This window comes from Polyodon spathula, chromosome 8, assembly GCF_017654505.1.
Source record: "Polyodon spathula isolate WHYD16114869_AA chromosome 8, ASM1765450v1, whole genome shotgun sequence".
NCBI lineage: Eukaryota > Metazoa > Chordata > Actinopteri > Acipenseriformes > Polyodontidae > Polyodon > Polyodon spathula.
Genome location: NC_054541.1, coordinates 24,747,686 through 24,773,474, shown reverse-complemented (window position 1 = coordinate 24,773,474; position 25,789 = coordinate 24,747,686). Strand labels below are relative to the sequence as shown.

General features: G+C 35.9%; 1 protein-coding gene and 1 pseudogene across 1 annotated transcript; one reads left to right on the top strand and one right to left on the bottom strand.

Annotated features, from left to right (window-relative positions):
* LOC121319644 overlaps nucleotides 1-5,338 on the top strand; it is a 55,540-nt pseudogene extending 50,202 nt beyond the window's left edge.
* A 4,835-nt stretch (nucleotides 5,339-10,173) lies between these two features.
* On the bottom strand, nucleotides 10,174-25,071 carry LOC121319643 (endoplasmic reticulum-Golgi intermediate compartment protein 2-like). The gene is made up of 14 exons (XM_041257273.1): nucleotides 24,859-25,071; nucleotides 22,670-22,818; nucleotides 20,948-21,056; nucleotides 20,296-20,342; nucleotides 19,925-19,995; nucleotides 19,025-19,065; nucleotides 18,806-18,907; nucleotides 17,537-17,632; nucleotides 17,145-17,200; nucleotides 16,637-16,735; nucleotides 16,311-16,408; nucleotides 14,057-14,219; nucleotides 13,598-13,677; nucleotides 10,174-11,680 (listed from the first exon to the last, which is right to left on the bottom strand). Exons 2-14 carry the CDS (start codon nucleotides 22,776-22,778, stop codon nucleotides 11,615-11,617), a joined length of 1,137 nt encoding a protein of 378 aa, XP_041113207.1. The 5' UTR covers nucleotides 22,779-22,818; nucleotides 24,859-25,071; the 3' UTR covers nucleotides 10,174-11,614.
* Nucleotides 25,072-25,789: the final 718 nt, after the last annotated feature.

The following is a 25,789-nucleotide window of genomic DNA, read 5'->3' as shown; positions in this document are numbered from 1 at the left end:
GAAATATATACCTCCTGATTTACAAGAAAAATTGTAACACTTTAGGAATCCTTTATACATGGTCGTATACAAGCTATAAACATGTTATTGATTATGTTATTAAAAACTAAACATTGTGATTAGGAATATTAACATTACAGGAGAGTGCATGTGTGATTTTTTTTTTTTTTTTGCTATACCATATCAAGAATCATAATATATTTAGATCTTTATATTTTGTAACATAATTCCCATATACTGTATAAACACTTAAAAATGACCATTTTACTACACAAATCTGCTATAATGGTAACCAAAAACAAAATTCTAACTATGAAATTAAATAAAACAGCCTTTGGCACCACCAGCTGGCCATAATAGGCACCAATGAATTTGTGATACACAAAATACATGCTACTGCTGTAAAAGTGACAGTCTCTCACTACCAGCGTGCCTCGAAAATCAGCAACTGCTGTATCACACTGAAAAATGTGAGTATGACATATGGTGGCTGCTAGTTAATTAATCATATATATAGGACTAATGGACTGCATTTCATTTGTTTAATATGAATAATGTACACAAGGCAGATAGGTGATGTTTTTGTCTTCGAATATCACAGGCAACGTCTACAATGTGTCTTTACTAGTTGAACTGATCTTGAGCAGATGAATGTTCCAGTGCCATTCTGCATGCTGTTGATATAGTTCACAGGGACCTGCTTTGTAAAGGTCTTGATATCCTGTTTTATTAAGGTGACATACCTTATTTGCAGCGCTTTCTTACCTATTCTCTTCAGGATGATGAAGATTTTCAACAGGCTTCATAAGTCCATGATGTTACTTGAGTACTTCAGCAGTCAGTCGTGGGAGTGGAACTCAGATAACATGGCCATGCTAATGGCTCAACTAAGTCCTGAGGACAAGAAGGTATATTAAGGGAGATTAAGTGTTTCTTACTCTCAACAAATGACTTCTCCGCTCCAGGGTTGCCACCTAACCCCATTATTCCAGGACACTATAAGACAGCTCAGGTTTTTAAACTCCCTTCTAAACCACAAATGAATTTATTGCAATCAACATGTAAAGTATGTGAGGACCGTGTGAGTTGCTTTAGTAAATGGATTTAATTGGTAAATTGCAGCGTTTGTGAATTTATTGTTTAACAGACTGTACTTGTTTAACAGACAGTATTAAGCATTACAAATCCCAGTCATGTAATTAAGCAGTACCTTATGTCCCTGATTTTAATGCAAGAGAGTCATTGTAATGCAAAGAAAAGGTTGAGTGTGTCGATGAGATAGTGCCTGTATAAATGTGTTTACTATATACATCTCTGAATATGACTTCATTGTTTGGAGCAGTGGTGGCAGAACTGTGGGGGTAGGGGGGGGGAGGCGCAATGAAAAAATTCTGGCTATGAAAAGGTCATGTGTGCGTGATGAACTATTACCGTTTTGCTGATTTGCATACGTTTTGCATCATGCTTTGTATAATTTACGGCAGTTCTGACAGCATGCACGAAAATGTCAGCACCTAGAGTGAAAGGGAAGTTTGCTTCCAAATATATTTTAAACCTCACTCTGTTTAGAAAAAACTTCCTCGATCATGCATTTACCAGCAGAGGAAGCTGAGGTGATGAAAACGATCATATGTGCAAAAATGACACCACTCTACAGGCAGTTCTCAGAAATCCAAAAAAATATTTCTTGTAGGAAATCCTGTGCTGACTAGCCCTTACTCAGGAGTGCCTTTTCTGCATTATAGCTTCATATTTTGCCAGAAAACATGCTATTTTTTGGGTTTTGTTTCAGAGACCAGATGTATAGAAATTTAAAACTGTAAAATTGAAAGTTCACCATATTCGTTTTTTGTCTGTGTGCCATACAAGACTAAAAAAAGCAGACATGTTTATTATTTTTTGACAATAATTTGTGTTTTTTTTTTGTATGTGTATGCAAAAACAAATGGGGTATGTCTTTCCAAAAGTCCACAAAACAAAATTCAGTGCACAGTCATTTTTTTAGACCACAAGCTCTGGTTAAGAACACATATTTTAATGTGTATTGGTCTTCTTAAAATGCATTACCCTGAATTTTGACCTTTGACCATTTTTGGTTCCAGAGTGCAGATAAAATGATCAAATCTTAATTAATTGTTGGCAATTTACTTTAGACATTTTAAATAAAGATTGGTGAGGAAACGGAAAAAAATGTATCTGTTAGTTATTTTTAAAGATAAAAAAAAATAGATCGGAGATTCCCTTTAACCTGAAAAACAGAAAATCTTTTTGTGGGAACACTAAAAATAGCACGGAGGAGGCTTGGGCCCCTCAATCGAAAAATGAGTAACCATTATTCTTAAACTAATAAAGATCCAGTATTATAGTTTAAACTTTATAATGTTGTACATGCATTCTTTTTCAAATATAAATGGTTTTACCTTACCTGAAAATGTCTTTGTGCTGTGGTTTGCCATTCTCTCGGTTTCCCATTTATGAGTGACCCGTCTTTTTTTTTGGTTGCCTGAGCAAATCCTTCCCGAATTTTTGATTTACATCCTGGAAATAAAGCTATAAAAGTTCAACTTAAAATAACACTGACTTGCTTTAAAAAAAAAAAAAAAAAACTGCAGGAAGAAAGATTTGCCTGCTCACTACAGTAACCTATCATTCAAATATTGCCACTTTGTCGATGAGAACAACACTTGGGTTTGCTGATAAGTTCTTAGAATCACGTTTGCTATAAAAATTTGCTGATTATTCATTTTCAATCTCATTCATTCCTCTCTTCATTGGTTGCCAGTGAAGTTTAGAATCGATTATAAGATCTTGCTGCAAAATTTTAAAACTTTACATGCAGCAAAGTTTGAGGCCTGCTAGTAGTGCCCAGCTGCTTGTGCCGAGGACAAGGCTGCTCATCGTGGGCGATCGGGTCTTTTGTTTGATGGCCCCTTGCCTCTGTAATAACCTGCCTGGACATTTGAAGGATTGTGAAATTACTGAGGCTTCTAAATCTGGACTAAAGGCTTATTTTTAACAACTGGTGTTTTTGTAATGTGTTTCTTGTTTTTAGGTTTGTTTTAATCTTTCTATAAAGTGCTTTAAGATTTCTGTAATGAAAGGAGCTATATAAAATAAATCTGTTATTATTATCTAATGTACAACTTTGTGTACACTTTTCTTTTATTCATTAATAATTTAAGCTCTTTCATTGCCACGCTTCAATTATTTATATTTGTATTCTTCTTTTCATGTTACAGATCTTTAATTTTGACGTGCGTCAGCTTCACTGGCCAGAATACATTGAGAACTATTGTATAGGGACTAAGAAATATGTTCTGAATGAGGACATGTCTGGGCTTCCAGCTGCAAGGCAACATCTAAAGAAGTAAGTGCAATTCCCCTATACTGAGATTGTAAATTTAAACCAAATATCTGGCACTGTGTAGTATATGAATTAAGGGCTGTAGTGGCGGTGACACTGTGCCCAAATGCACTGCTGATTTGCAGTTTAGAAATTAATCAACAGCATATGGCATCCACACTGTGCCAGGCATATATGGCAGGGGATTTCTCTTTGCTGGAGGTGTGAACAAATGCCTCCTTAAGCAGTGAAATGTACTTTTTACAGCGAGGCACTTGGTACTGAAACCTAGAATATCACTGCGAAGCACTAGTGTTTGGAAAGCTGATATCTGCTGTACAAATCATTCATTCTTAAAAAGGAGCATTACTGTAGCCTGCAGTCTTTACACATTTGAAAGAAAAGTAACTGTAATAAAAACTGAATTTTACATTTGCTGTTCACTTCCCACGTTCTCTGCACTCCCATTTTTTTAAATTTTTTTTTATAAAACCACAGTAAATGACAACATATCTTGTTACAGGAACCACAATAAATAACCAACCTTAAAAAATCCAACATTTGATCAGCTGCTGGTTACTACACTTATATCCACGGGCCTTTAGACACTGAAACATCTTGAATCTTGTTAACTAGGAATGTCCAAATCGAACAGTTGTGGGACATGCTGCCATTACACCCTGTCCAGCAAAGACATGGTACATAAAGGAACTTGTAGATATACTGTCCCATAATGCATCTCTGAATTTATATTTACTGTGTTTTTAGATGATGTCTCAATTTGCTTTGGATAAGTTGTCAGTTTTCTTCTTTACATAATTTAATTGTACATTGACTAGTAATATATTTCATATTTTAAATGTATAGTTAGTACAAGAAATGACTGGGCACCGCTCACTCTTGTAACTGCCAACTTCAGGGTAACTCTACCCAAGTCACTATTGCCTTTTCATTTTAGTTTCACTTTTTTTTTGTTTCTAGGTTGAGGAACATCCGCTATGCCTTCAATACCATCTTTCTGGTGTTCATCTGGCGCGTTTTTATTGCCAGGTCTCAGATGGCTCGGAACATCTGGTATTTTGTAGTCAGCCTCTGCTACAAATTCCTGTCTTATTTTAGGGTATCCAGCACCCTCCGGCATTGAACCAGCAAACCCACAAACCAGCACTCATTCCTGCACAAGCCCAGCCCTCCGGTTAGTGCTGCTAGTTCCTCACTTCACAAGATGTTCTTCAATTTAATTCACAAGGTCTAAAGATTTTAGAAGATAAGATCAGTTGAAAAAGAAAGAAATGGTTGTCGGCTACATTTGAAGGGGCAACATTCCTTTTGAAACAGAAGTACCCTGGAATTTGTTTTCATCACATGATAAACTTCAACTTGTCTTTTTTTATTTTTATACCCATTCTTTCTTATAGAGTTTTTATCTTGAAGATATATGCAACAAATCCAATTGTGTGATCAACAATCTGTGCATCTGTATTGATTTTTTATTTATTTTTTTTGTAATGTATCCTAAAGCGTAGTTGTGTTGTTTTTTAAAGCAGTCTGTACAGAATCTCACTTTTGAATTATCAGTGTACTAGCTACAGCACAAACATATTTTCGACTGGTTGTTTCCTGCAGTACCAAAAACAGGAAATGTATTTTCTTTATATAGAAAACTAGGTGCTGGAGGATTCTCAGACATCAGGATTTCAAGCTCATAATTATGAGCAACTGAATATAAACAAACATAACAAAAAGTCAAAATTAAGGCAATGTTTTTTTAAGACGATTTACTTTTGTTTGTTGCAAATAATAAACATGGTTGCAGTGCACTCTGCCAAGTTTATTCACACTCCCCCTTCACTATTCTTGGTTGTTTCTATTCTACTGGCATGGCCTGGTGAACAAACACATTTAAGAGGTTGAGCAATCAAATTGAGAGTAAGAGGGATACACACAAGCCACCCACAGACACACATGAGAAACATGACACTAGATATTGATTTCTTATCTGGGTGTTTGACAGGACAGGTCACTGGCCAGGCTGTTAGTACCAGGAAGGGGGTAGACTCAGACACAGAGAGCTTGCAGTTTCAATGTGCTTTTTAATGAACAAAAAAAAAACAACTGTACAAACACTTCACAAAACACTCTTGACAAAATGACAAGGCACAAGGGCCAAAACAAAAGGTTCTACAAAACTTAGGAAATTGTAATCAAAAGACTGGTCAGCCCGGGACAGCCCAGCCCAGCCTGGAATATGGAACACAAAAACATGCACCTTTACCTCTAACACCAACATCAATCCTAATCAACCTTTACAACACCTTTGATCATCATATTTATACACCTGTGACTAGAGTCTTAATTAGTCATTTATTTAATTGCTGGCTAAAGCCACATTCTCACATTTTTTTTTGCCTTGCCTTCCATGTAGTTTTATTATTTGGTGCCATTAGTATCATAAACCAAAGGATCTGTTTAAAAACTGGATCCTTACAAAAAGCCCCAAAGATTGAACCAAGTGCTATGCCAAACCTGGTGGGGGGTTCAGTCGAGGATCTAAAGCAATAACATATATACAGCAGGTGCTACTTATTTATAGTGTGTTGGAATCTAATAATACTCTACTTCACAGATTTAATCTTGGATGTCAAGTAGTGTAGATTCCTGTACCTTAGTCTCTCCCAGGTGTAAGCTGAGACAGGGCTTCTCAAACTTTCTTGACTCAAGGCAGCCCCATGACATTAGGCATCCTGACTGAGGACCCCCTCTGAACTTTTGATATATTTACTAAAAGAGGTTGTTCATTTGTATTGGTAGTATTACTGCTTTCAATACTGTGTGACTGCAAATGCAACATAAACATGCCTGTAAAGGTAAGCGTGAGCATTATGGTTTATTTTATTAATGTAGGGGGAAGAAAATGTATCAAGAACTTCTACTGTAAAAACACAGTATATTGGTACAAATCCTGCATTTATTTATTTGTATTTTTAATTAAAACAAATTATAATTATAAAGTACATGATTTCCATTACATGAGAGTAGATGTTAAAACTTCATGCTGATTTTAGGACTTGACGCTCGCCAAGATAAGCACCAACTAAGATGAAGTTTTATAGTTAATTAATGTGATCCATCTGCGTTTCCATCCATTTGTGTTTCCTTCCATCTGATGATGTAGATGGCTAAAATGTAATGCTGGCTCCAGGGATCAGCTTATTTTGCCTCCCTGGCGCATCATGACAACGGCTGTGATGCTGGCTCCAGGGATCAACCACAGTGTGGTCTCCCCAGCACCTGGTGTTTCGTCGACTAGCCCACAACACTGCAAGAAAGCTCGACAATGACTCTGGCGTCCCCCACTCATCTCAGCCCAGCTGACTTACCTTTGCATCAACATTGCTTTCTTTCTATTGCGCTTGAAATCCCCAACCAGAATCATTCTGTCTCAACCACAGCCAGTTACTGCTTCTCTCTGCTGCTTCAGATAAGTTCTTCACTGTGCGGCGCAACTGTTGACCACTGAATCCAACCTCTCTGAAAAACCCAGTTGTAGAGTGTGCCACAAATCCTCGACAACCCACGTCCACTAGGTAAACCTGGACTCTCCATCCTCGCTGTTCCGCTTCAGCAGCTAGTTGAGCATAGTAAAGTTTTTACCTCTCATATGTCACCTCTACCAGGTGAACGAGGTGTGCTAATCCAGACCACAATACAATATCTGGTCGAAGGTTAGTGGTGGTGATCTCAGGTGGAAAAATAAGCTGTAGACCAGCATCTACCAGCATTTTCCAGTTTCTAGCAACTTCCAGTTGTCCTAGATGAGGCTTGGTTTTAATACCTTTTCTAGGTGGTTGCTCCCCTGGATGGAGGAATGTTGTCATTGTGTAATGTTTTGGTGGAACTGGTGGCAACTTATTGGCCATGTTATGTTTGTCTTCCAATGCTAAGGCCAAACAACACAACACCTGGTCATGATGCCAAGAAAACTTGGCTAAGACCCATCTTATATCCTGTCAAAATGTGCCTTAATGCTGCTGGTGATGAACACAAAGGACATGATGGATCCTCTCCTACCCAGATTTAGGTTCTGTGGTGATGGGAGGACATCAAACATGATGAGGAAACTGAACCTGCTCTCTTCCATTATCTGGAGGTCTTGCCAGCCAATCTTACATTGTTCCATACTTTCCCATCTCATCCATTCTCCCTGCTTGGCCTGGGAAACAGCCTTTACGCACCTCATTGACTACCAGCTTCCTCTGTTGAGCTGGGGCTGCCTTGTGCCATAAAGGAGAAGTTTTTATCCACTACTTTACCTTTAACTATAGAGATGCTCCTTGATTTAGTGGGCTTGAATTTCAATTGTGCCCATTCAATGTTATTGATTAATTTGCCCCATAACCAATTCGTGCAGGCTGCTATTGTAGTCATGGTTGTCATGTCATCCATGTATTCTTGAATTGGTGTTTGTCGCATTCTAGAAACCAAGCGCTTTCCTTCCACTACCGATTTTGATGCCCTAATGATTACTTACATGGTAAAAGCCAATGGAGAAATGGTGCATCCTGGCATTATTCCAACTTCTAGACATTGCCATGTAGTGCTGAATTCAGAAGCTTAAAAACTAAATTGCAAATCTCCAAAGTAGGCTTTCACTAAATGTGTTATTGTCATCGGTAGACTGAAAAAATCAAATGCTGCCCAAATTATTTCATGTGGAATGTCACATGGAGCTCCTTCCTCTTTTTTAGCTGATTGAATTTTGCCAGATCACCCTGATTTGTTCTACGGATATCAGGAAACCTGGAATGCCGGCCTTTTGTACTGAAGCATCAATGAAGCAGTTATTTAATAGGTAAATTGACAATCTCTGAGCAATAATGCTGAAGAAAATCTCGTCTTCCACATTTAACAAGGAAATGGGTGAAACTGACTGATGCTTGAAGAATCTTTTTCTTTTGGTATAAAGCCCCTGCCTGCTCGGCGGTCTTGGTACAACCTGTTTTTCCCATGCCACTTTAATCAATTTTATTAGAACTCCAGAAGCAATCTTATACTCTGTATGGAACTAATATAATTACCTATTTTGTTCTCCTTACCATCACTTCATTTCGTTGTATAATGGTACACGCTGTTAGCGTGGACACAAGCTCATGTCAAAGTTACGTCAAAAATAACCCCACGCACCTAAGAGCAGCATTCATGTAAATTAATTGGTCCCCTGGTCTGGGGAACATTGCTTTGTCAGTGTCATTTGGAAGAGGACATTTTTGAATGTGCTATTGCCCCCCATCTTAGAACCAGTACTCGGCAAAAAAGTTCTGTGTAATATCAAGGGGTCTTAAAATCTATCTGTACCATACTTTTTTGTAATAATATCCTTGAAAGGCTGATAGACAAAAGGTCCCGTATTTGTATATACAATAACTTACCAAGATAGTTATTATACTTACGAATGTGGTGGTTATTCTTTTGTCACTATATTAACATGTGGGGACATCTTCCAATTTTGCAAGGCCCAGTCTTGAAACAAGATTTTCAATAAATGAAAAAAAAAAAAAAAAAAAAAATTCCAAATGTGTTAGAGAAGACATTGTCAGTTTAATTTTATTTTAAATCCAATTTAGGTGGTGGAAGTTATATATATATATATATATATATATATATAATATATATATATATATATATATATATATATATATATATATATTATGACTACACTCTTGTTGAAGACCACGTGTGAGAACGAGTATTCAACAACACAAAATGTGAACTTTAAATATATATATCCTATCTAACTATCTATCTATCTATCTATCTATCTATCTATATATATATATATATATATATATATATATATATATATATATATATATATAAATATATTGGGAAGTCTTAAAATATTTCTTCCTAAAGCATAATTGTAATTACACAAAAATAAACTAAGCTACTGTTGACTGCAGACTTTTAGCAGTGCCATGTATAAATGTATGTGGAGTTTATTTGAATGAATGTAGTCAAACGTATGCAATATAATTTACAGGTTTGCTCTCTTGCTCTCAAAAACAGCAACAAAAAAATACAGCTTCAAGATACCTCTTTGCTCTTGTGCACTGAAAGAATAGCTAAGTTCATATTCAAGAAAATATACATCACATCTTGGTTTTCACTATATCAGCTACATTAGCTTTAAACTTAACAGCTATTGGTTATTGCTATTAATGTTCCAAAATGCTAGTTTATAGGACCTTGTCAGCCTTGGTTTGCTGTAGACTGGTCCAGTTTCATTTGGATCCTGACAGGACTACAGGGCCAAATAACATTTCTCTGGCTGTGTGAGGTCATCTTACATAAATAATTTCCCAATACACGTGCTTGAAAACATAAGCACACTACTTAAAAATGTTATAAATTGTATCATTTTCCATAGTTATGGTGTATCACAATTTTCAGGGCTGCTGCATACTTTATATACGCTGTGGTACTTTGTGAACAATGTAAAACTGGATTTTTTTTTTTTTTTTATAAGCAACCAATGACTAGCTCACCTTTTAGAAAATAAAGCACTCAAATAAATTGACTAGTTTTAGTGAACCAATTTACCAACTTAAAAACCAATCCTTGACTGCTTCTTCAGGGAAGGTAGTCCACAGTGGATGTATTAGTTATAAGATTTAAATTAAAGACAATTAAAGAAGTCTAAATGTATCCTCAAAATGTGTTTCTCTTAGGCAACAGTACAGTGCTTTAAAATACAGAATGAAAAGGAATAGAAAAAAAGGTTCTATAGAAAACTTAAATAACCAGACAAAAGTCAAAATATGGTCAGGATATCATTTTTTTTCCAGTGTCAATTTCACTGTTCCAGTTTTTCCATTTAATAATTTCTCAAACAGGAGATTCACTACTACACACTGAGAATTGTACATACAGCTTGTGAAACTAAAACTTGAAAAATCAGAACTGTCCCTTTTTTGTTCCTAATTTAGGCTCTGCATAGGAAAATGAATGAAAAATAATAACAGAACACACACACAGAGACGTGTATTTTTAATATACACCAACTTAAAAGATGTTTTCACTTTTGCATTTAAAGACCAGGACAACAAGGGAAAATGTTATATGGATGTTTATGAAAAACAGGTAAGAAAACAAATATTTGGCAATATTTCCCTTGAAAAAACGGCAAGATTAATTTTATGTTACTCAGTATCAAAAGGGACTGTACGTCTGTAAAGCTAGTTCCTGCAAAACAAGACTTAATTCTAGGGGGCTACTGTTTCCTACTTGGGGGGGTCACTTAAAATTCTGGACAAGATGTGAGTGAAGGAGAGAAAAGAATCACCACTGTGCATTGCACATTCCTCGCGATTACTTTCTTTCTATGGTCAAGTTTCATGGATGTGTTTTTATTTACAGAAATGATTCATCCTGAAACTTGAAATCATGCACTTTGTTCTTTGTTCCTGGTTATACAGTGGACCAGACAGGTCCAAGAAGGTGGAATGAACTGCCCAAGAGCATCGATGTCAGAAGCGGTTTGTCCTCCAGGTCCTTAGGTTCAGGTTTATATCGCTTTTGTTCTGGCACCTCTTATCTGATGTCGGTATAACGTCTGTGAAAATTCTCTTTTAAAATCATGACGTGTCAATACAGCAGAGGCAACAACTTACTTTCAAGGACTGTTCTGTTCAACATTTATTACAGTTGACAGGTGAAACTGATAAGACTTGACAAAATACTGTTCTTTTTTAAAAGGTAAAGATGCAGCCATCATCTTTCTGAATATTCTTTGTAACCTTGCATATGTACGTTTCACTATGCTACCATTAAAATCTGTTTTATATTAACAGGCTACCTTGTGGATAGCAGAACTTCGTATCTACAACCTGTGGTGCCAACTGCTTAATAAATATATTATTATGAACATGGACACTGAATTATATGATTTTTCTTAGTTGAAAAACAAGGCAGAAGATTTCCTATTCTGTTAAAGACACATCCATGCATCTGAAAAATTCTACTGCATCTTTAAATTTAATCTGTCTAGCAATAGGTGGACAAAATCTGTTATTTTTCAGTGGTGGTCCCAAGCCTTCCACTCTCCCAAATTAAAGATCATTAGACATGTTCAGTGTACAAAAGAGTACCCAAGTGTTTTCTTTTTCAAAAGTTGTATTTCTTTGTAGCCTACCAGTGTCTTGTGAAACCACTTTGCATTTCATATAAAAATTGGAAGAAATTTCTGGCAAGAAGGGAATGATGGTTCATAAGCTAGTGCTTGTTGTTTTCTGTTATCAGAGGTGTGTGGTTATTCACATGTCCATCCAGGAGACTGACCTAAGAAAACAAGAGGAGGAGAACACGTAACACAAGTATATTGGTGAAATACACTGTAGGTGTGCATCACAACAAGGTTATCTTTGTATGACCGCAGCCATCATATCCTTAGAGGCAGGATAATCGAGCAGCTTCATAAAAGGCTAATGTGCTGTGACATCACTTAGACAGTAAGTGCACGCTTTCCTGGTTCACTGAACATTTCATCCTGATTGGCCACTTAACTAGGGAGCATCTCAAATTTCAACCTTCTGAAAACTATGTGCTGATGTGCACATTTGACTACACTTTTAGATTTAAAGTGAATGAATGCTGGGCAACCACTAAGAATTCGTAATAAGGTGATAATGTAAAATTAACAATAAGTTAAACCAACAAGTTAATTTATTGATTTTGCTTCTGCAGTTTAACAGCAGAACATAAATGGCACTGAGGACGCTGTCCATGTAACAAGTACTTCAGATAGATGGTGCCATTACCAACTACTGAACAGGTATGTAATGTACAGTGGATCACAGCATACAAGACATTATTATTTGCCATATACTGTAGGAAAACACTTAAGGTTTCTTAACTTCCAGCTTTTCATCCTTTACGTGTAAATGAAAGGATGTCTTTAGCAATGGTATACATTTCAAATAAATTCAGCTATCATAACATTAATAAAAGATTTACAAATACCTACATTCCTACATTTGTTAGTAATCATACTTTCTGAAAGGTCTGGCAAATTTCCAGCTGTCGCGTCATTTCTGTGATCGCTTCTGGTGTGCACTGTGTTTTCGCAAAGAATTTGTCGTGTCGCACCAGTAAAAATCTGGTCACGTTTGGTAATCTCCAGCAGAAAGGCCGTACAAAATACACCCCCGCCAAAAGACACACACAACATGTACATTTATGAACTACTTCAATACTAGAATCTCCGCGGTTATACTCATACCTACAACTGCCGACGGCAGTGATTATCACCGTACATTTTAAACATCATCAATATTAAAATGAAAGACAAACTATCCGATAGAACTCAAAAGTTTTAATCAAGCTCTTCATATCAAACATCTGCACAGCCGAAACGCCATATTTAAATAAAAAATTAAACATGAGAGTTTATTTTCTAACTTACCACATATAAAGCACTACTTCAAAAATTGAAAACTATAATTAAATAAACATTTTAAAAACAATAGTGTGTAAACGGGTCAAAGTATATTCAAAACTGTAAAAACAAAAATTAGTTTTTAAATCTAAAACGAAAGTAACATCGGAGCTGGAGCTGCAGCACTCTGCTGCTTTGCAGTTTTGTGATCGAAATGTTTCTGCTGAAGCGCTGTGGCTAGCTTCAAGACAAAATCTTTATTCAAAATAAAAACATGTATTGTAAAAGGTGGTTCTTATGTTAATGAAATTTAGCTTTTAGATGTTCCACAAACACACACAAATATAAATTTTAAGTAGTAAAACTTGAACTAATTATATTTTATATAATTGTGTGTGTTGAAAAGGTAACCAGACAAACAAGTTGCTAATGCGCGGCACAAATCAGAACGTGGGCTACAACACGTGAATTAATTTCTCTTGTTAAATGTTTTTATCTTCATGGCAATGCATGAAGCTCTCCTCAAGATAGGTAGGGATATGCTTTACCAGCATTAGGCATATCCCTATTTAAAAAAGCAAATGTGGTTACAGTAACATAATCCTCACAAGAAGTTTTCCCAATTTATTTCGCCTTCATGCTTCAATTGATTTATGACATGTGAATTAAAATATCAAAACAAAATCAATATGTTAAAAAACTATTTTAGCAATACGTTTAGCAAAAGACACAGAGATGGCTGGTAGTGTGTTGTAAACACTAAAGGGTGTTCTGTAAAACTAACAAAATAAAATTCACAAAAAAAGACAAATTATACTTACATCTTTGGGCTTGTAAGTACCTAGTTTAAAACGACAGCAGACAATGTCCACTAAGAAGCCAACAAGTCCATGTACCATTCCTTAAAACAAACAAACAAACAGTAAACTGTAACAGCACAACACTAACAAGAATCAACTTAGTTGAAGGGAGGAGCAGTTAAATTACTGTTCCGAGCAGCTGTTTGCTGTTTTTTTTTTTGTACCTGCTTCAAAATAGCAGGGCTTCAATGACCACGTGTCAGTTACTCTGCAATTAAAATAGATTTCATTTTGAATATAGATAAAAACTTCTAGAATATTTTAACATCTTAAGTAGAACTGGATCTTATTATAATACGTACTGTACTTTTTTGTGGAGATATTATAGAACAGTCATGATTTAGTAGCGATAGTAAACCTATAACATTAAAGTTAAAAAAAAAAAAAAAATCTAAAACAAACTTCAATTGAAAAGAATACCTGTTGTTGAGAAGATCCCTCCAATAATGCCACAGAGGCGGATGAGGAACTGCCAGAACGGCATGTGCTGCTCTGTCACCGTCACCATGAGTGAGTTAATGTCGTATTTCATGAATATACCCGACACACCATGACTGCCTGTTGCATGGTTTACTACACGTTCCTGTGGGTAAAACAGTTGTTCTTATTGTTCTTCTCCATACTTGTCTTGAAGTCCCTGTTCTCCCTGAACATGCATTTTACATTAAAAACACCCTTCCATAATTTAGCCATCTGTACACTACTTAAAACAGATATATTACACTGATAGCATTTTATACGGAACATCTAAAAAGTATTGAGCTTAATAATGTGAGCTATTTTTTAAACATACGAGACACTACACCTTCCCCATCTTTTCTCTAATGTGCAATGATCAAAACCAATAAAATCAATTAAATGAATGCAACAGGAACTTGCAATGTACTGCATATGTCAAGGCATTGCCAAACTAGCTACAGTACATCATCGTATTCTAAACATTTCCAATATGTCACAAATTCTGGATTTATATGTAGCTTTGCAGTTATCTTTAAGCAGCTAACTTGAAAAGACAAAAAGATAAGTTGCATTAATACAGTGGGTTTGCACTTGTATTTAACATTATTTCCAGAAAAAATACCCTTAACACTAACACGCAGCGCTGAGCATAGGTTAGCCGAGGGTGAGCATAACATACACAAAGTGGTATGTCTGTAACATACATCCCATGCCACAGCTGTCACTTCAAAACTAGAGCTATCCAGATACAGAAACAGGGCTAGATGCAGACGTGTTTTTTATTTTTTTCACGTTTTCATACCAACTTTTGTACTTTCATTTAAAAATCCAAATGATGCCTACGATTAATACATTTTTGTGACCAATTTTAAGCTATGTTTCAATATTAACTAAATTGAGTTATTATTTAACTTGATTAATCTTGTTACATAATTGATTTATTAAAATGTTTGGACATACCATTACTTGATTGATTACTGTCTTGTTCACAGTCATCTTAAAATAACAACAAAATATGTTTTGTTGGAAAATTTTGCTGCTGATGTACTTATTTTTAAAAGGTTTTCTTCAGGTTGTGCTGCAGCTGCAAAGCACACTTCTTTTTTTTGGGGGGGGGTGGGGGGGGGTTGTCTACTTCAGTCATGCACCAGGGCCCAGTAAATCCTAGCGCCGCCACTGTACAGAAATATTCTTGAATTGTCACATTAAGACGGATGGATTAACAGAGACATCCCCCCCCCCCCCCCCCCCCCCAACCAGATACTCAATAACTTACGCAAACTAACATTACAATCAAGTTTCGTGACAAACGGATGCAGTTTTCCAGATATAAGGAAAAGTATGAAGTGTAGCATATGTATGACAACCTCCACTTATTCCTTTTTGCAAGGATTTCCTCCCAAGCAGTAGATAAACAAGTGTCTCAAGGGGAGTTACAATTCTGCATTTAAAAGATTTTGATATCTAGAAAGGCTCACAAGGTTGTGACTGTTCTGGATTTGTGGAAAATGCATCAGCTGCCTTAGCTGACAAATAGGCTGCCAAACAGAACATGCTGAAGAAAAGCACATCCAGCTAGAAATACGAGGTACTGGTGCACAAGCAGCAGTAAAATGTTAAATGAGATCGGAAGCAGGCAACAGGTGAGCATAAACATTATAAATCATGTAGTAACTTACACTCAGTCTGGTTGTGAACGCTCAGCGGCCAAAGTTAATTGACTAAGTTGGCTGCACTGATCCAGAAAAGACACATGCTATAGTTCTTTCCCTGTCAAACCATTATTATAAAATATACAAAGGACTTATGAACATGTGAGTAGGCATATGGAACCTAAAATTGGAAAACTGCCTCTATCAGCTTGTCTACGCATAAATGCATACATTCCAGGGTGGGCTGTTAGAGTGAAATGCAGTCAGTATGAGAGCGACAGTCCTGTAAAGATTGTGGATTACATGCCGTTTGATGATAACTACATTTCTCCTGGGTATTTTTTATTTTTTTTATAGGCCGAAATAATGTGTTTTGGTCCAAGCTAAGTCTGCAAATACTAGGTCTAACACTAACTTAACTCAACACAGCTCTGTACTGTAGAGGGCCAATTAACACAAACACTAACTTTCACAGGGACAAAAAGATAATTTAATTCTACTCATTTATCGTAACAAATCGTTTTGTACATAATAGCACCTGCATCTGATCTCCTTTTACATACCTGTTCTGTGACTGAAAACTGGTGAGTATCTGCAGAGATCTTGTATGTTTTTAGCTTCGTTGGCACAATTGTGATGAAGTACTGGAACATGCGATTATCTGAAACAGCACAAGTAAAGGCATGTCACTGACCTACAGGTTTGAGTTGACACTATCGGCATACAGAAGCAAGTGTGATTGATAAAGGGTTAATCTTCCTTTGATCATCTTATACATTCTACTGACTCCCAAAGGCTCTTTGCTGAAACGGAATGGGGCAATGGGCAGAGGCAAATACTAAAAGGGTTTCCTCTCTGTCCCAATTGGTTTGTTTTTAAAATAACTCACGTTCTACAGAGATTTTTTCTGTTCCATCCAAAGGATTAATAATTCCTGGAATTTCCTCCCCAAAAGATAAATGATCTATTCGATGTGAGAAGTTGTAAGCTGCAACACAAGAACAAATCAAGGGAAGGCTGTACACACACACAAAAAAAGAAAAAAAAGCATCTGCATTGCACATAATTATCAGAATTTTGCTGCAGAGCTGGTTGTTGTTGGAAAGCCTTGAAACATGTTTTAAAATGATACCAGAGTCATTTAGCCTCTGTTGAAGTTAATTTAATTTAACAGAAAACTCCCCATCCCTTAATCTTTGAAAAATATTTAGATACCTAGCAACCGAAAGTTCCATCATGAGGTCAAATGCTGTAACTTATGTGCATCAGAATCACTTCAATGCCCCACTACAATTACAAACTCTTTTTACAATGTCCATAAATCAAGAGTGTACAACAAAGTGCAAAAAAAAAAAAATCTAATCCAAAACACTGTATTTAATAATGAGCCAACTTACTATCATGGCTAATAAGAGCTGCTAAATGAGCATGGCCTCGCGGGTGAGGAATTGCCCTACAAAAAAAAAAAAAAAAAACTTTAGTGAATTAAAGTACATACTGGCATACAACTACACAGCACGAAATATTTGGATTATTACTGTCCACTGTGGCATAGTATCAAAGAATTTACAAAAATGATGTAACTGCATAATTGATTCACTTGATTTGTTATAGAGTAGGGAACGAAACAGTCAAAATGCTTCTCATTCAGGGTTGCTTCAAAATGAGCTACTTTGTGCAGCAGTTTTCTTTTAAAAGGTAATTCAGCACTACACTATATGCAAGCCCAGTGTCAAGCTTAAAACGAAACATGCAAGTTAAAATAATGGCATCTTGAAAAACAACATACTTGCCCACTGTTATGTGAAAATTCCCTGCAACTTTGTTGACATACAGGTGTCCATGTATCCTGCAAGCATTAGGGGGCTGTGAAGGATGATCTTCCCTGCAAGCAGATCAACATGCAGTAAAAAGGTTAATACAATTGCATACTCTTGTTTTAAAAGTGGGAGAAAGACCCTTCATCCCTATCTGTCTCAAAGCATTGGATGGTACTATGGCAGGGCAGGGGCCCTACACATGCAAATAGTGTGGTTTTGGTGCTGTGAAAATAAAGTTTGACTAGCTTAAATTTAAGTTTGGCAGTGGTGTTAAAATCCCATTCCTACCAAACCCACGTCTGGAATGTGGCTGGGTGTGGATGATTTAATGGGCAATCAGCCCCAACCATAAGGTAAAAAAAAGGAGACAGATCCTTTGTTTGTGGATGAGTTTAGGGAGGTCAAAAAGTTCAGTGAAGGTGAATGCCCAACCTGAAAAATAAAGGCTGTTTGTTTCAATGATTTATTTTTGATTAAACCTTTTATTTTAACCTTTCTTTTGTTCCTGTGTTTTGTTTGCTTCTCTGTTTAATTCATTCCTACTGTGTGTAAATAAGCAACAGCTCTAACTGCAGCTTTCCACTGGCTCTGCTTCCTGCTACTCACCAGCCTTGGCCGTGACGCTATCCTGTCACAGGTACATTCAAATGTAAATCCAAAAAAACATTAATGGCTTTGAACAGCTAGTGCAATAGATGTACAAGGAACTAATGAACAATGTGTGCTCAGAGACATCACACAGAACAAAACCTTTGTTAGAACAATGGGTTATTTGCAGCTGTACTGTAGGATGAAAACTGTATCAGTTACAGAGATGAAGGCCGCAAAACTTTCCAAAAAGAGCAAACCATACTGTACAAGATTACAAAAGGAGATCAAGAATGTGTTCCGTTACATTATATAAGAACAGGCGGTGAGCCTGTTTACATTTGTCATTGTATGGTGATCTCTGGTAAAGATTCAAATCAACATAAGAGTCAGGGATGCAATGCTAAACAGTGGCTGCATTGCTAATTTTATAATTCTCTCTTTACAACATACTCCTGATCATTTATCAAGCACAGCTCTAATGAGCGGCTATGCTTGTGTAACAGTAAAAAATAGGGCATATGCTGCAAATGCAACTTCACTAAAACCTGGACTCAATGTAGCATGCAAGGGAATATTTCCATCTGCAATCCAAGGTCACAAGATAACACAATACTACTTTTAAACTGCTGAACTGTGTGGGCACCAACCTTGGAGGCAAGGATGTTGGAGCTCCTTGAAAAACACTTTTAAATAATACATCTTGAAGCGAATGCTCTTCTCGCAGTCGACTCTGAATGTGTAGCAGTGTTCTGAAGGATATTGAGAAGAGATATTAGTCAGAAATTCAAGTGATTTTTCATCCAAACATTTTTGGAGGTGTGGGAACCAACTATCTGAGAATTAAATAAATAGCATACATTCCTTACCTTTGCCAAATTCTTTGCACAGGTGAAAGGTCAAAATTAACCTGTTAAATACACAATTAGTAAAGGTTCACATAAATAATGGTTAAAATATGTACATGTATTTATCTGAACAGGGTGCAACAGTTGCTTCCCAACTTAACCACAAAGTATAATTTACAGCAAGGCCCTTAATTTTTCCTCCCCCAAAAGCAACAGGGATACAGATTAATTTGATGTTTTTTTACCCATTTCAGAAACATCTTCACAAGTTCAATTATAAAATCTGTATATGCTGTCACAAATTGTAACATGGCTTTGGTGAACAGAGCTCTGCTACTGGCTGAACAAGAGCACACACAGATTGTCGTTGAACAGCAGCACATTAGATGGGTGCCTTTAGTGTTTCTTTTTGGAATGGGACATTAAAACTCTCGAATGAACGCACTGCATTACAAATCTACAGCATCTGACTTGGGCATTACAGTATGTGGTTCTGCATATAAGAGTTCAATTTGATTCCTATTCTCCCTCTGCCATGCAGTTCCTGGATATTTCCTTACCAAATGGTTTGCTGTTCCAGGCTTCAGTTACGAAGCATACAGTACAGGGATAAAACAACCATTAATTTGATTAATAGTTGAACAGGTCGACTCGTCGCCATTTAAAAACACAACATTAATACATCACTTATTTGATCATGTCTGATGCTCAATTTGTGAAGGTACTGTTTTGTAACACTTTGCTGTTTATGCACAATGTTTTAAAAGTGCTTGGAATTTGCTAAAGCTATTTAATAAATGTTCTAAAATGTAAATCCTATGTTAATGATTACAACAGCGCTTTCATCCACACAAAGCAGTTAGTGAAGTCGACTGTCACTTTTGTATTCGACTATTCAGCGCTGTCGAGGTGGTTACTTACTGGTTCATATGTTAGACCATCTGATGCTGCTACCATTGTTTCTGCTAAATCTAACACATCTGCACCAATATCTAGGGGAAGAAAATATATGAATGTCAACACTGCATTCCTTAACTCATTTTTCCACTGTTACAATATAGATGTAGGTTTTTACTTCATTAAACAGTTCATGCAAGCATTTTGCAGTTACAAACTAGAAACATTTTTAAAAGTAGTTGCTAAACACACAATATTGATGAGACAAGTTAACTTAGTGGTATTTGTACTTTTTAATTTAACTTAGTAAGCTGGAGTCATCTTTAATTAACACCATTTTATTTGGGAAATAAACCAATTATATTTGTTAACTTTGTAACAATCAAAGTACTTACATTGGCATCTCATAGCAACGGTGATATCTATATTTAATCTTAATTTACTGTAAATGAGAAAATAAATTGATTTAGAACAATAATAGTAACAGGTCATGGAAAATGCTGCAAGTAAGCTTTGAAAAAGATAAATCTAATGGAAGAAATTGTTTCTCTCTCCCTAATAACGTGCAGTGTTACACGCAGGATTTTTTTAATGCAACGCAAATAGTTTAATAATGGTGTGGTATTAATGTATATGTACTCTCTATACAATTGAAGCAGGCACTGTTAGTAAACAATAGCGTAATTCTTAGGCGTGCCACCTTGTCTTTACTATGTCCTACAGGGTCTAAACTGGCTTAAACAAATACTAAACAAAGTCTGGGTCAGATTACGGGTGATGCTGTAACAGCTAACTTACTAGTTCTTTCAAAACAAATCAGATCATGCCCTGCGGATACCAATGTCAGAATGTGGTATAGTCTAGATATTGTTAATGGCAAGGGCTGGACTGGCCAAATCATAGACTAATCTGGTTCCCATTGTTTCTGTACCAAAATAAGTAATGCGTAAAGTATGACTTTAAACTGATTAGGTCGCCACAGCTCTCACCATAGGAGGCACATTTAATACAAAAGGAAGCAATACAAGAAGTTATAAAAAAACATACCTGGAAAAATCTTTGTCAACTTCATATTCATATTTCATCCAGGTATGCTGATACACAAAGAACTCCAAAATGGCTAACACAGCCATGGTTGTAAAGGCTATTAAAGAAACTGGAAATAAAAAAAAAAGACACGTTCATTTTATTACCAAGATTTCTTTTAAAACACAAAAATTACTTGAATGAAATCAGGTTTTGTCCAGATTTATAGTTAATATAAATATAGCTATAGGGATGTGTGTACCACCACTAAAAGAAAGTTTACAAACCTTTCTCAAGCGGGGTGCCTTGTCCTGGGAAAAAATGTAACAAAAAAGTACTGTTCCAGCCGTAAGGCACAGAAAGGAAAAAGACGACAACTCCCAAAAATCCACAATCAAGGTTTCAACAAAACAAAGTGTTTATACCTACAAAAATTAGTTTACGCGTTTCAACAACATGTCTTCAGAGCAGTACATGAAACGTGCATCTCGGACCTTAAATACATACCGCACCCACTATCATAGGTATGACAATTGGTTGCACGTGATAATCTATTAAAAAATGAATACTCATTGTATCTTTAGGTTAAATAGTTGATTGACTTAAATATTAACAATGTTTATATATACAGTCAATAAGTAAAACCATGATCAAGAGCATGTCCAATTAGCATCATCAATTATTACAATTATTTGCGATCATATTGGTGTGCAGAAGAAGCTAAGATTACATTAGTTATTCCATAATAATGTGGTCCAATTTCACTCAATTGGAAAGCATGAATGACCTTAATCAGTATACTAAAACAAAAAACAAGGATAAAAAAACAGGCTCGGAATTTACAACATTTGTAACTGCACTCATACAAATATATAGAATGCCACATTTCACAGTAATCCATTTGCCCCTTACAATTAGAAAGAAATCTGGTATATATCTTAAATTAGGGGATAGATTAACATCTTCATTCAGTCCAAGTGGTTCCAGTGTTTGTAGGGTGAATATCCAACGTGCTTCTCTTCGCAATAACTGGTTTACCAATATTATAGGCCAGCCCAGTTGCATGGCAATTAATAAACCCATGTATCTTGATTTTTTTTGCCTGATCTTGGGTGTGATATATATTTTGTGTTTGAGCAATGAATACAATGGCCACATTTACAATTACCACTGTGGGATTTCTGATAACAAAAGTTTGTGGAGGATTCAATTTAGGACTGAATGAGTGAACAAGTGTGTTCTTTAAATTTCTTGCACGTTTAAATGTACATCCCTGTCTACATATTTAACTTACTGAACGGTTTTCTTTAAGAGGCGATCTTGATATCCGCGCATCTTGAATTTTGAAAACATTTCCTCCGATTTTAATGTATTGCTCTTCTGTGCTGCAGTATGGTTTAATATGCAAAAACCTTGGATGTTGACTATTCACAGTTGAATTACGGTCTGTAGGTTTATTAAACAGAGTGGTGTGTAGCATGTTATCTCTTTTATAGATCTCTAAATCAAGAAAGTGTATTTTTTTGTACATCCGATTCACACTTTAATTGTAAATTGCAATACACTTAATTAATACAGTATAACCCACAAACCGTTCAAGTTGTAATTTGGATCCTGACCATATCAGTAAAGCATAGTCAATATATTATTTCCATAAAAAAATAAAAGCTACACTTAATATAGCTTCCCCTGATCAGCCCCTGGCTGTATCTCCCCCAAACGAAATTCAGTATCTGACAGCACCTGTTCCTCCACTTGCTGTTGTCTCCACATAGCTTTCAGGAACTTTAGGAAAAGCATCCAGTTCTTGAACCAAATGGAGGGCCTTCTTCCGGTTCAGTCGCCTCATCATCTTCAGGGGAACCCTCCACCTCTTCCTTCATAAATTCCACCTGATGACAAAAAAAATCAATTTGTTCTGAATTATAAAGGATCTTGAAGTGGACTGTAGCATGTGAAGGCCTGTATTAACAAGCCAAAAAAAAAGAGGAGATGAAGTAGGCCCTGCATGATGTCTGAAGCCACCTTTGGGGAAAGTAAACAAACTGGCAGATCAACACTGCATGTTCCCTGAAAAGCGCACACAAGAAAGTTATAAAGCCATACCAAGGATTTCTCTTTTTTTTTTTTACTGTACAATACTGGGCATAACAGTGGGATTAAGAAGTTTTAAACTTTACAACTGGAGTCACAAAAACTCAGAATAGCTTTAATTTTCACATTTTTAAGATGTCTAAAATTATTTATGCAATTTTTTTTTTTTTTTGCAAAACTCCAAAATGCTAATTCAAAAGTATTCATTAAAGTATTCAAAAGTATTATTATTCAGAAAAATAAACAGATATCTAGTTGAGGCAACTTTAGCAATAATAACCTCTTTTAAACGATTACAACATTTGTCAATGATCTTTTGGCATGATTCTTTAGTGATTTTTGACCATTCTTCAACACTAAATTGTTCCAGTTCATTCAAATTCCAAGGACTTCTCTTGTGCACAGCCTTCTTCAACTCATACCAAAGATTCTCAATCGCATTTAGATCAGGACATTGCCTAGGCCATTCCAGAACCTTGATTTCAGTCTTCTTTAACCATTCTGAAGCAGATTTAAGTTTTATACTGGAGGGTTTCAGATGATTGGCCAATATCTATTGATATGCTATGGAATCCATTTTACCATGTATTGGAACTACATTTCCTGTGCCACTAGAGGGAAAACAGCCCATAGAAGGATTTTACCACCTCCATGCCTGACAGTAGGTATGGTGTTCTTTTCTTTGTATGCCTCACCTGCATGATGAAAGCTCAATTTTTGTTTCATCGCTCCACAAAATCTTTGACCTCAACACATACCCATCATTCAAATGCCATTTTGCTAACTTTAAGCAATTGTCCTTGTGATGTTTTCCTAAGAGTGGCTTTTTCCTTGGCCTGCGACCATTGAGCCCTTCACCATGCAATACTCGACCTGTGGTTGAAATGTTAACCCCAGTCACAGTTGCAGCCAGTTCACTTTGAATATCTTTCCTCACAATTCTTCTACTTGTTCTTGGTGAAAGAACCTTCTTTCTTCCTGACCAAGGAAGCATTGTGACAGTACTTGATAATAGAAACAATAGTTGAAACTGGGATACTCAACTGCTTGGAAATCTTCTTGTATCATTCTCCAGCTCTGTTGTTATGACAATAAATCATTTTCTGCCCCAGGTCTTTGTTTTCCCATGTTCACTTATTGGTAATGACAACAATCATCCTATACCTAACCCTTTTATACTAAGAATGTTCACCTACAATCCAGCATTTTTTTTTAGAGTTTTCTAGAATTAGGTTATGCATTCATATTGAAAAGTCTAGCACGTTGTTGACAACACTATCATAGCATCAAAGTGTATGAATACCTTTGAATTCGCATTTTTTGGAGTATTATAAAAAACATTGCTAAAATAAATATTTGTAGACATCTATTTCTTGTAACTTTTTTTCGCCATCCACAAAACCTAAACTTTTGCTACAAGATTTGTCCTATAATTCCTTGTTTTCAAGATATTTCTACATTTCCACTGCGGTATGTAAACTTTTATATATATATAACAAACAAAACAATGTACTTATATAGTCTAATATTACCAATTTTTTTTTATTGAATTACCACACTACATGCTCCAATGTGCTCAGGCAAGAACAATACAAATTTATACAAAAAACATGTCTCATTCACGGGAGCGGTTAAGCCAGCATATAAGAACATAATGATAGCGGCAATAAAGAACATATGGATAGCGGCAATAACAGAATTAATTCCCAGCTGTGATTCGTTGGTTAATACAAACACAAAAAACTCCAGCAACAAAAAATAAGTAAAAAAAATGTACCGCTAAGCTCTCCAAATGTTGCATGCACTAATTAACAAAAACGGTTACATTTTCTTTTTACCTTTGTTACATGTATTTTCCACGTCGTATGTGCCTTTCGAACCCAGCCTCTGAATAGATTTAGTATAACTCGATGGTAAGCCCAGGACGACAGACCTTAAATTATACTATTTATTGTACAGTCAGTGCAACGACTGTCTTCTTCCTGGGTAGTTCCCACTGGCTGTAGCTACTTACTCACTGTTACTTCTAACCTTTGACTCCACCATAAAAAAACAGACCGCATCAAGATATGACAAAATCAAACGGAAGGGAAGCATTTGGAGGAGTAGTTTATGTTTTGAGCGCCCTCTGTGGGTGCAAAATAAATAAGTAGACTGTTTTTATGTTGGGCTGGGGTTGTTTCTGCACCCTTAATAAATAAATAAATAAATAAATAAATAAATAAATAATAATTAAGCTTTATTAAGAAGTCATATCTTTTTCTGAAATCAAACCATTAATAAACCCGATATCAAATATAGAATACAGAATATTTTTTCTAACATTTAGCAGAGCTTTCAATTTTTGATAAGGAGTGAAATATAATTAAATAAAACCCTTTAACGATACGCTTTTATTAGTCAGTCCAAGATCGCTATATTGAAATCACGGGGGTGGGTATTGTCTTTAACCTACTGGATTGGTTATGCAGTCTCCTTTATATGTGTGTGAGTGTGTGTCATTGTTCCCGTCATGGATAGTTGTAAAGATGTTAATGACTACAGCTACGTTTTGTATGCTTTGATTTGCAACCTTTCTGCTTTAGTTTTATCAGTTGTATCTTCTCGTTGTGTATTGCTGCCTGATTGTGTAGTTTTTTTTTTTTATTTTTTTTTATTTGCTTAATTAGACCTTTTTACTTGTGTTTTTTTTTTTTTTTTTTAGCTCTTGAACAGTTGCATATTTCAAATTAGCTATAACATCTGATAAATAACTTAAACTGCAACTGT

Coding starts and splice junctions, on each gene's coding strand:
- LOC121319643 (XM_041257273.1), bottom strand. CDS start 22,778: ATGATGAGGCGACTGAACCGGAAGAAGGCCCTCCATTTGGTTCAAGAA. Junction 21,057..22,669: donor AACAGCAAGTGGAGGAACAG/GTGCTGTCAGAT, acceptor TTTTATTTCCAG/TTTCTTTAATAGCCTTTACA. Junction 16,736..17,144: donor AGCTCTTATTAGCCATGATA/GTAAGTTGGCTC, acceptor CTTGTGTTGCAG/CTTACAACTTCTCACATCGA.